Genomic DNA, 12463 nt, shown 5'->3' with positions numbered 1-12463 from the left:
TTTGTTGCTTCTATTCATGGAGTTTTGTTACTTTTGTTTGTCGAAAACTAGTTTTTTTATTGTTTTTATTTGATACTATGTTTAGTTTTAATATAGAGAAAATCTCTACTTCATGTAATGTGTATCCAGTTTTATTACTTTTGTTTGTTACTTTTGTTTGATGCTATGTTTATATTTTTATGAAAATAAAATATTCTATATATATATTTTTTTGTTATTTAATTATGTGAATTCTTGATCCTAGACCGATCCAATCTGTGTTTAAACGAATTGATTCGGATTGGTTCCACGATCTAAAGGATTGGATTGGTTCCAATTTTTCAATAATCTTAAATAACGAATTAGTCCTAATTTTTCCTCAATCCAGACTAATTCAAACTATACTCACCCCCACATGGAAGCATCTTATCCATGAAAAATTATTTGATAATCCTCACCAGTTACTAAACACGTCACATTACACATTGCCACTCTTTATTTCTCATTATCTAACATAAAATTGAAAATTTCACATTTTCACCTGAAGCAAGCAAGTGATCTTGCTCAAGAAAGACCACCCAGGGTTGTGTTTGGTATAACTTTTGAATCATGATTTTACTTTTTAGTTCGAGTACATCGTTTGTTTATAGTTTTCAAAAATTATTTTCATACCCACTTTTGAAAATTTGTGTACCCGGATGTCCCTCTGAACGTCTGGCCGGTTGATCGGAATAGTGTTCATGTTTTTTTTTACACTTTTTATTTTTATATTTTAAATAAAAAATATTTTCAATTAAAATTTTTTTTTTATGAGTTTTGAATAGAATTTTGAGTTGTGTGTTTGGTTATGAGTTGTAAGTTTTTGTATCAAAAATTATATCACATCCTCAATTCAAAAACTCTTTTCAAAACTCTTTTTAAAACTCATTCACCAAATAAATTCTCTACACTCAAATCAAAATTCTAAAACTCACAAACTCAAAATACAACTCATATTTTCAAATTATATTTAGAAAATCCTACCAAACGCAGCCCTTGTTTTTCTCCAATGAGTTTGGTTTTTGTGCGCGGGATGCCCTCTACTTTGTGAAAAATGGAAAATGAGTGGAAGCTCTAATTAGAGCTACCACTAATGATGTGGCAGTGGCAGTGGGTGTGACCCACTGCCACAGTATGTGTTGTGTCTTTTTTTTTTTTTTTTTGTTACTTTTCTACCTCATTAGTGGTAGGTTTAAAGTCACCAAATTAATAGTCTCTAACATGATTAGTGAAAAATTATTTAATTCTTAATATTTTTTATCAATCACAACACATTATATCTTTTATTATTTTTTTAATTACTTAATACAAAATAATAAACCTCACTTGCAATAGACGCCTCATAACCAATCAATAACCTTTTGTACTTAGTAATTTGAGAGTCTTGTCCGTCTGTTTCTTCCTTATTCTTAATTGTTGTAAAAGGTGGGGGTTAAAATGTTTGTCGGTAACTCAAGTGTGGGTGACATTGTGGTTAAGGTTTGAGATTTAAGTTTTAAAGTCATATGTTCAATTTCTCTCTCTTTTTGGCCAATCTTTTTAACGAAACATAGTTGTTTAGGAGGTTGGAGCTCAAGATGTCTAATTAGTACTTAGAGTGGGTTTAATACTTTTCCGCTGTGCGAGTCTTGACTCAAGCGGAGTTTGTCTTGGGATGTCGGGCAAAGTTCCCAGGTTATAATTTTCTCGCTCGGAACGGCTAACAGGACACCTGATAATCTCTGTAAGGAGCGCTGTCTTGGACCTACGGAAAGATAGACAGAATCTTCCTGTAAAAAAAAAAAAAAAAAAAAATGTTTGTTGGGTCTCATATCCTGTTTTTACTCAGACATAGTTACGGGTGGGAATCATATGATGGGATCGATAGGCGTAGGACAAATAATGTTGTCTTTTTGCAAGGAATCCGACTACAACAAGAACTACTGCTGCCAGTGGATGACTTCATATTTTTGCATTTCTTTCCACAATCAAATCTTTTCTTTGCAAATAGCCATAACAGCTTGTCCTCCTCCTAATGGCATCGTGATCTATTTCATATTCAATTAAGTAAAAAAAAATCAGAATTTTTAATCAAAGCCTAAATTAAATTTATTATATTATGGGTTCACAACAACAATATGCACCATTGATTTACAATCTGAGCAATTTTTTGATTAATTGAAGAGAAACAACAGTAAAATGCATAAATGTGGGACAAACACATTTAATATTTATATACTTCTTTTATTATTATTATTATTATTATTATTATTATTATTTTAACGTGTTTGTAGCACACAGCTTATAAAAGCCATTATCAAATCTAGAGGCGGAACAAGAAATTTTATCTAAGAAGGAGACAACGTATATATATAAAAAATCATTAAATTAATGTTGATACATTATTAATTGAACATAATTCATTATATAAGTGTTGCTAAATAAGTATTTCACCAGAAAAATAAAGAAATTGAGCAAATAGTTTTATAATTTAAAAAAAAAATTTGAACTATTGAGTAGATCTCTGTATAAAATCAATTAAAAATAAAAAATATAATCAAATAAATAAAAAATAAAAAATGATTAAGACCTCTAAAACATAATTATCAAATTTGTACTTTAATGACGTTGAGGGTTACATGTGAGTTAATTATTTAAAAATCAATCAATTAAGACTCAACCCTTGTCATACCATTGTGAATAAATTTATGAGTGAAATTTTAAGTGCTCTAACATTAATCACAAAGACGTATACATATCATTTAATTTGTGAAATTAAAAAAAAAAGAAAAGAAGATACGTAACTCTTGTATTAATAAAATCGACTTGATAAAATTAATACTATTATTTAAAATATAAAAAAAAAATTAAAGATCATTTCATTAAAGATAGTGAAATATTAATGAAATAGAAAATCAAAAAAATAATTTTTATAAATTTAAAATAGGAAAATGTCTCGTAGCTCAAATTTTGTGGCTCAAAAGTGGCTCAAATGGCCAAAACGACATCATTTCGGCCATTTTTATGTTGTTCTGTACTCAAAATGACGTCGTTTTGACTATTTAAATCACATTTGAACCACAAAATTTGAGTTACGTAACATTGTCGTTTAAAATATCATCCCATTATACATTTTATATTATAAATACTCATAAATATAAAATTGGTAATAATAAATCATCCCAACCGAACACCTTACTCTGTATGCTCAATATAATGTAATTGTATGCATTAATGAATTGCTCTCTTGTTGTTGTGATGGCAGAGAGTTTTGTTGAAGCTGATAGAGAGGAGGAGGAGGCGCTATCGCTTCACAAAACAGCCCATGAAATGTCCATTGATGGGGATGAGCCTCCCCCTCGCTACATAGTCAAAGAAAGCATTTTTGGGAGTTTACATTCATCTTCTTCTCCTCTTCCATTGATTCCCATTCCAGTTATTGACATCGCTCTTCTCTCCTCCCCCCAACAACTCCACAAACTCAGATCAACTCTCAGCTCTTGGGGTTGCTTTCAGGTTTATTTTTTACCATTTCTCTTCTGAGAAAAAAGCTATTCTTCTTTCTATTCATTTGATTTCCTGATTTTCTCTTGGCTTTCTTGTCCATTTTTATACTAGTATTCAGTGGTGTTGTTATCTCTTGGTACTTCTTCTCAGTGTGTATGTTTCGAAAGCATTGTGGTAAATTAATGTCTGACAGTTCAAAAACACCTCCATACTAAAACCAAAATTAGGTTTAAATGCATTGTTCATCACCAAAATATACAATTGGTTTTTATTTGGGTTTATGATATGTCAATTTGGACTATAAAACTTATCCAATTTGTGTTTGAATGATTATACCACCAATTTCATCTAAATTTGTCATACCCATTATGAAATTTGTATATAAATAGTGTGAAGGATCACTTCGCTTTTATACACAAAAGGTGACCAAATTGATACAATTGAAATACGGGACAATAAATTACACCAAGTGAAAATTATTATATAATACATATGTTGACTCCCCTTGATTATCTTAACCATAAGATTAACCGGGTTTGATTTCAACAAATCTGTATCAAATAAGTGAAAAAATGTTGTGGGCATTTAGTTTATTTATTGCTGTTTTTGCTGGGATGACAAGATGTACGCAAAATGAGAGTAAGGCCGGTACATCTTGTTACCCAAAACCCGCTTTAATTGGAACTTGGTGCACTGGATTACAATTTTTACTGTATAATTCTGTTGATATAATAATTAAAGGAAGTGCATAACTGTTGTCATGTCATGACTGAAACTGGCTTGTGAGTTTTAGGCAATAGGGCATGGTATTCCAGATTCATTCCTTGACAAGGTACGGGATGTTGCAAAACAATTCTTTTCACTTCCAGTGGAAGAGAAAAAGAAGTACTCTCGAGCGGAAAAAGATGGCGAAGGGCATGGGGGTGACTTAATAGTCTCACACAAACAAGTTCTCGATTGGTCAGATCGCCTCGCTCTTAAAGTACTCCCTGAAGATCAAAGAAGACTCAATCTTTGGCCAGAATCTCCAGCTGATTTTAGGTAATTTAATCGTCGGTAAAAGTACTTACAAAATAAAATGTATGAACTAGATTCATTTGAGGCGTGACACTTGGCAAAAATTTGTTTAATAGGGACCAAGGTCAGTATGGAAGAAAAAAAATATGTTATCTTTTAAAAAATCACAATTGTTTCATTACATTCTTTCTTACATAAGCGTCATGAAAAAAATTAGCATACAAAATCAATGGTTCAATATTAGTGATTTCTTAATATTTATCTCAATTATTTCATACAATTTTTGAGCCACATAATTAGGATCCTAAGGTATAATTTCTTATAATGTCATTCTAAGGTATTTTATTAGTTGATATAATTTATACAAATAAACAATTAGCAATGACATTTACAAATTAAATCAATAGAATTGATGTCATTAATTACATAATATGTGAAATAGTAGGGAGGGAGTCATACCATCTATATTGTAGAAATACTCGTAATACAAAGAGTCAAAAGGTTTCAAAACTTACAGACGATTTAATATAATTGTAAAAATATTCAAAAACTAGAGAAGTAATAGACCAATTTTGTAAAATTCGGTGGCGATGGTCTGCCCTTATCTTTGTTCCTGACCATACACTTCATGTTAAAATATATCATCCACTACTCCACTACACACCCCACTTCACCTACTACACTCACCTACCACCACCATCCACTACACCTACATCTATATAAACCACCATTTGTAATTTGTAATATACACATCAATCAGAAACCAATCAATCAATAATACTTGAATTTTAACATGGTATCAGAGCAAGGTTAAAGATCTTGGTGTTCTCGGTGTTCTCCGCCTTCCGGCGGGCGGCAACCTTGCCTTGACCGTCCGCCGGATCTCAACCATTTGAGACCTCCATCAACTCGCAAGACCTCTCACACCAATTTGATGTTAGCTTCAACCACCTCCAGTTGAAGCTATACAACCCCCGTATTCCTTCCTCGTGTGAAATCCTTCTTAACGCAGAAAAAATGCCTTTGTAAGGAACCACACCTGGTCTCATTCCCTGTGTTTGGAGTCTGGTCTTAACAACCCACAGTGGATTTGGTGCCAATATGATAGCTGCTTCAGGCGCTGGGATCTGCTTCACCGCCGCAAGATCGCCCCGCTGCGCCGCCAAATGCAGCTCGGTGTCGTTGTGCAGACCAGTCACTTGCTTCACGTACTTCTTCTTCTTCTTCCCAGCTCGCGCTTCCACTTCCGCTTCCGCTACCGCTTCCACTTCCGGTGCCGCTGCTGCTCTCTCCTCCGCCACTCCGATTCGACGATGAAGCAGAGGAAGAAGACGCCGCAGAAGATGAGGACGAAGCTGAAGAAGATCGGTGTTGTTCTTCCTCTTCGTTGTTATTGGCCTCGTCCCTGACTTGATGTTGTTCTTGTTGATCGTCGTCGTCGTTGTCTTCATCGTCTCCGAACAAGTCTATGTCATGCTCTGAGAAGTTCATTCCAATCTCTCTCTCTTCGATTGATTTCGATCCTTTCTTTTATTTTTTATTTCCACCACCTCCTTTTCTTTTTTTTAAAACCCATCTTCTCCACTGCCTATATATATATATATATATATATTTTTTATTATAATATATTCCTCACATGGACATGTTCCCTCTCCTAAAAAAAAAAAAAAAAAAAAAAAAAATAATAATAATAATAATAATAATAATAATAATAATAAATTGGGCACTTAAACATATAAAATCTACACACCCAGCTGCGATTTTTTTCTTTAAAAAAATTGGGCACTTGATGGACTACACACCTCACCCTGTTCTTTTCTTTAAACATATAAAATCTACACACCCAGCTGCGATTCTCCACCCCATAACCCACTCCTGTTCCCCACTCACCATTCTTTTCCTTTTATTATTATTATTATTATTATTATTTTTCGGACCACATTCAGAACCCATTTTACTTTTCTTCTTTTATTTCTTTATTTATTTATTTTTTTTTCTCATCCCTTTTATATATATTACTATTATTGTTATTATTCAACAACAAAAAAAAAAAAAAAAAAAAAAAGGAGGAAGAAGACGAACTGCACACCAACTTATTTTATTCATGACGGGGCTCCCCCATTCACCATTTTACATCAAAAAAAAAAACAAAAAAAAAAAAACCAAACAAACAGAACAACCACACCCACAGTGGGATTTTTCTTCTCTACTCTGCCGCCAGTCTCTTCTTCTTACCTCCGTCCTGGACGGCCCTTGCCGGTGTTACCTCCGTGTTTCCCACTCCACTGGGCATGATCACTACTCCTTGCTCCTCCACTGCAGCATATGGTGGCCCTCCAAATCGGAACATCACGGTGGCCTTCCGCTTCAGCTCCTTGTTTTCTGCCCTTAGCACGCTTATCTCTGCTCGCGCATCCTTATACATGCGTTGGAGCAGAGCCAGCTGGGAGTTTACATGCTGCACCTCATTTGTTCTACTCTGCAGCCGGTTCGACAAATTTGTGACCGCCGTCATGCTTTCCACACATGCCTTCAAAGTATACTGATTGGCCTCCACATCCGACAGCACTGCCATTCTTTGCTCCACAGACCGCATCGGAAAGTTCAACGGAGTAAACTCCGGGGCGCTTGGTTGAGTTTCCAGTGCCACCGCACCAGTTCTCTCTCTCGTTGACTCGTTGAGGTCGGGAAAGAGGGTGAGCAGCCCGCGGGAAGACAATGAAGCCATTTTTCTGGGCAACAGAGTATCTTTCTCAGCCAAACGAAGAATTTTTCAGAGGTTTCTCTCAGTTTTTCTGTCTCAGCTTCTGCCTCAGCCTCAGCCTCCGTCTTATAGCCGAGGCAGCCACGCGCCTCGCGCGCCTCTTCCCACCAGCCGACAAACTGGCACGCCTTTTCATGGCACATCTTTTGATAAAGTGGGCACGCCTTTTGATGGCACGCCTTTTGACAAAATTGGGCACACCTTTTGAGGATGCAACCTCTCCTACGGTCCGACATGACCCTATAAACTGTCCCGACATTGATTCCGGTTAGCCTACAGTGTCCTCTACAACGTTATGACACCACCATACAGTGTCCTCTACACCGTTATGACACCCCCTTCAGTGTCCTCTACACCGTTATGGCACATCATCCAGTGTCCTCTACCACGTTATGGCACCACCTTTCAGAGTCTTCACCGACGGTCTGACACGACCATACAGTGTCCCCTATTTTTTTTTATATGTATTTTCTTTTTTATTTTTATGTATTTTCTTGTTTTGTTCCTCTCTTCAAACTCAAGTTGGTTAGTTTCTATCCTCCTTGAGTTTGCGGGGGGCTGTTAAAATATATCATCCACTACTCCACTACACACCCCACTTCACCTACTACACTCACCTACCACCACCATCCACTACACCTACATCTATATAAACCACCATTTGTAATTTGTAATATACACATCAATCAGAAACCAATCAATCAATAATACTTGAATTTTAACACTTCATTTTCTAGTTACTTTTCCGGCTGCTACTCCTTTGCTATGTAGTTTTTTTTTTTCAAACCTAATAACAAGTTGACAATAAGGAACTGACATTAATATGCATATGTGATACATTGGCATGTTGGTGTTGCAGAGAGATCACACATGAGTATTCGTTGAAGGTAAAGTGTGTTCTAGATATTCTCTTCAAGGCCATTGCTAAGTCACTGAACTTGGAAGAAGACAGCTTTTTGAACCAATTTGGACAGAGAGCACAATTGATTGCAAGGTTTAACTTCTACCCACCATGTCCGAGGCCAGAACAAGTTCTTGGCCTGAAACCTCACTCAGACAAGTCAGGAGTGACGGTGCTGTTGCAAGACAAGGAAGTGGAAGGTCTTCATGTTCTCAAAGATGATCAGTGGTTCAGAGTCCCCATTGTTCCACATGCCCTTGTTGTCAATGTTGGGGATCAAATGCAGGTACAAAGCTTCTCTTCTACTCATGATTTGTTCACTAGATTGCTTTGATCTGTTTATCTGACTCTGTATGTGTTTTTCTAAGTAAAATTTATTATTGTGAGGGGAAAGTTGACAAGGAAAAGTCATGAGTAATAAGGCCTAAAACCTGTTTGATTAGTAAGATTATACTATATGATTGAGATTATTAATTTATGTGACTCACATTCCAGTGTTTTATTGAAATTTTTGTTATCCAAATTGAATTTTGAAAGACATTCTATCTGACAAAATTTGCCGATTTGTTAATCCTACAACTAATAATGCAAAATAAACATATAATTGAGATTGTATATTTCCATACCTATCACAAAACAAACATGAATAAGAGGAGATTATTTATTTCATTAATCCAACTGAATAATTAATCCTACACTAATCCCATGAAGATTATATTGTTAATACCCTCACCTGCTAATCAAACATGGCCTATATGTGTTGTTTTGAGCAAGAGTAATGTAAAATTCAGGAGTCTTGGAGCACCAATTTAACATGTTGACATGGTGCTTCCCAGACCAATAGGAGTTATAGCCATTGGACGGGTGCAGCTGATCTAATTCTCCCAAGTCTATTTAGTGGAAGATAGGATTTGTCCTATGTAGCTCTTTTATCCAGTCTTATTGGTGGGGACACCACATGCATGGGTGCACATGCCATGGTGGCCAATGGTGGAGACAGAGGGGTGGAGGGCCATAAGCACCCAAAATTTTGAAAATTCTTCTTAGACCCCTAATAGTATTTTTTTTCCCTCCAAGTCTTAAGAAATTTTACTTGGCCCTCCAAACTTCTAAGAATTCCACTTAGGTCCAATAGTATTTTGGATAGCTTGATACAAAATAGCACTTTGGCCCCTTAAAAGTCTAAGAAACTTTACCTGGCCCCCTAAACAATTAAAAATTTCTCTTAGGCCCTATATATATGTAGATATATTTTGGATATTTATGATACAAAATGATATTTTGGCCTTAGTCTAAGATATTTTAGACTGACCCGGTACCAAAATTTTCTAGGTCTACCACTGCACGGTAGTTCTACCTTGATAATGAGATAATTTGCAAAAATAAAGACTATGTCTACCCTTATATGCCCAAGCAGCCTAGTCTTTAAAGAAAGAAGTCTACATTTAAATTCTCAAATTTTAGTTTTTATGTCAATGGTTGCAGATAATGACTAATGGAATAATCAAGAGCCCAGTGCACCGGGCAGTGACAAACCCAGAAAAGCTGAGGATATCTGTGGCAGTGTCAAATGAGCCAGAGCCAGAGAAGGAGATTGGACCAGAGGAAGGGTTGATAGATGAGAAAAGGCCCAGGTTATACAGAAATGTTAAAAACTATGCTGCTGTCAACTTTGAATGCTTTCAGAAGGGAGAGGTAGCAATTGAGACAGTCAAAGTCTAATTTCCAGTAGATAAGATTAATGATGGTGAATAAGACTTGAGCTTTCAGACTATGTTAGACAATGCTCGTTCTCTTCTTAATGTTAATGATGGTATAGAATGTCAATGGAAGTTGTTCATACATATCACTTAAATAATAGTTATTCTGCTGCATAGAAACTAACTAATCGCAATTGGATACAATCCACTCATGGGAAAATGATTTTGTGCAATTTTCCTTTTTGCAATATTAGTATAAGTAGCTGATTTAAGCTCAAAATACAATCAATTATGATTTAACTAAATAAGTTGACTCAAAACACAATCACTTTTGTAATAATCTTGATTATTGCAAGAAAGTATTGTAGAGATCCTATTCCCCTCTCATATATGTGGCATGCACAAAAGGTGCAACACACCGCAAACGAACCAAATGTTCACGAGCTCAGGTCGTTAAGGACTCGTCTCGGCTTGGTTTGTTAAGTAAATAAACGAGCTCAAGTTTGACTTTTAGGCTCGTTCAGTAAACAAGCCGAGTTTGAGCTCAAATAAGCTTGACTCGTCAAACTCGGCTCGTTTATCTTTATTTAAATTATAAAATAAGTATATTGTAGGAAAAGTAAGAAATAATGAATAGCAGAAATAAACGGATTCGAACATACCTTTTATGCTCAAACTAAATCCATAGATCATGTGGGAGAAATACATGCCTCGATTGATGTCTTTGAATACTTCCTAACAGTAGAGTAGAACTATTAGAGAACTACCCACACTCTTCACAGTACAAATGCATGGTTCTGTGTTTCTAGAGACTCATCAGATACAGTTCAATTAACTCTCACCATATAATACGTATATTATATGGGAGTTATAACCACCCATAATTCTATGTCCTAAAGAGATGAGATAGTGGGTCATTTACATTTATTCTCAGGATAAGTTAATCCAAGTCCACTCTGATTGGGTATTTCCTTATAGGTCTTGGGTCATGCCACCATGGGCAACCTAATCGGATACGGGTTCTAAACCCGACCCAATTTCTAACATCTCCCACTCGAACATGCGGTGGTATGACACCATGCTTTCTATATCTCAATCTATCCATCAAACACGACCATACTAGCCAATGGACCATGCGACTGCTAAGAATACCTACATATGGGAGCTCTACACTAGAAACTCAAAAGAGCCAGTATAGAGACATCAACTCAAAGATAAAAATAGTGTCTCATATACCCTAGGCTCATCCAATTACATCGGTCTAAAAACATCTCTAATTCCTCAAAAGAGTATGTTTGACCCTCTCAAATATTGTAATATATTCACACTCAATCCGCCTCTCATACAAAACGATGTGAGTTGCCGGTGGTGAATATACAATAGAGGTGTAAAACTAGATGATCTTCTCTTCGCCCTCATGCCATTTAGTTTAGGATTGACCGCTTTCTCAGTGATGACCCTTAAGATTGAATCATACATGATTGTAGGCAAGATACCAAAGTAACAGAATATCAACTCCTTATCTTATGACATAGTCAAAAGTCACAAAAGGGTACAAAAGTGAGTCATATCAATAATGACATGTAAGACTCACATGGTGAGGAAGTAGGGTTTCATTCTCTCACGTCATTACTCAGTCGCCAAGCACATGTAGCATGAATACATGCTACGGTGGAGTAACTCTTCCAAAGAGTGATGTCATACTTGATACACCGTACAAATCTTAGTCTAGTTGCTCTTAAGCACGTGAGTCACTATCTAGCACTTAACTCGAATTCTCTATTTGCTCGTTTTTCAGGCGCCAAATGAGATCTTGCATCTGACTAATCATAACAGGCAATACATAGAAAGTGGGCACCAACATCTATGTTTAATCTTCAATATGAACTCATCTTGGCTTCAACAAAGGCGACATACATTGTGACAACCCCATCACTTATTATGCTTTAATCCTTTAGTTTTGAATGTTCTTATGCATTTAGCGTGAATTTGAATGCTAATTATGTGATTAATATGATTTTTGGATTCATATCTATTAGCCATAGGAATATCTGTTGTGATTCCTATAATAATCTGAAATTGAAGGCCTTAATGGAGTCAGAAACCAAAATCAATTAGTCTATTGTGATTGACATAATTTTTAGAGTTTAATGAATAGTTTAATTAAAATTCAATTAAGTTAAGTATTGTTTGGTTAAGTCTTAAGCTCAATTAACTAGCTTAATCCCTAATTAGTGTGTTAAGTTAATCTATGTTATAAATATGAAGGAAATGTTGATTTAGCTCATTATTCACTCAAAAATTCTAAAATTTCATTCTAGAGAGAGAGTGAGAGCAAGTTAGAGAGAGAAGCAAGAAAACTTGGATTTTGGCTAGGAGACTGAAAATTTGACTAGAAAAACTCAAGAATTGGTTAATACAAGTGTAATTGAAGACTTTAGGTAAATGATTAGCTCTCAATTTATGAATTTAAGTTAGCAATCATGTGAATTCAAGAAGATAGTGTGATTAGATGTGAGAATTGAGCTTATAATGAAGAAATTGGTGTTAAATCATACATGCATGCATAATTTATTA

At 35.4% G+C, this 12463-nt stretch overlaps 1 protein-coding gene across 1 annotated transcript; it reads left to right on the top strand.

Annotated features, from left to right (window-relative positions):
• Positions 1–3133: 3133 nt before the first annotated feature.
• On the top strand, positions 3134–10013 carry LOC114284427 (codeine O-demethylase). The gene is made up of 4 exons (XM_028227320.2): positions 3134–3513; positions 4298–4545; positions 8145–8472; positions 9672–10013. The coding sequence occupies exons 1-4, from the start codon at positions 3232–3234 to the stop codon at positions 9906–9908; spliced, it is 1095 nt and encodes a 364-aa protein (XP_028083121.2). The 5' UTR covers positions 3134–3231; the 3' UTR covers positions 9909–10013.
• Positions 10014–12463: the final 2450 nt, after the last annotated feature.

The sequence above is a fragment of the Camellia sinensis genome, chromosome 13, assembly GCF_055761805.1.
Source record: "Camellia sinensis isolate YWXY chromosome 13, ASM5576180v1, whole genome shotgun sequence".
In the NCBI taxonomy this organism is placed as follows: domain Eukaryota; kingdom Viridiplantae; phylum Streptophyta; class Magnoliopsida; order Ericales; family Theaceae; genus Camellia; species Camellia sinensis.
This window is presented reverse-complemented; position numbering and strand designations above follow the sequence as displayed.

Excerpts from the sequence above, each read along its gene's own strand:
- LOC114284427 (XM_028227320.2), top strand. The coding sequence starts at position 3,232 with ATGAATTGCTCTCTTGTTGTTGTGATGGCAGAGAGTTTTGTTGAAGCT. Across the intron at positions 3,514-4,297 it reads GCTCTTGGGGTTGCTTTCAG|GCAATAGGGCATGGTATTCC; the intron begins GTTTATTTTTTA and ends TGTGAGTTTTAG. Across the intron at positions 8,473-9,671 it reads ATGTTGGGGATCAAATGCAG|ATAATGACTAATGGAATAAT; the intron begins GTACAAAGCTTC and ends CAATGGTTGCAG.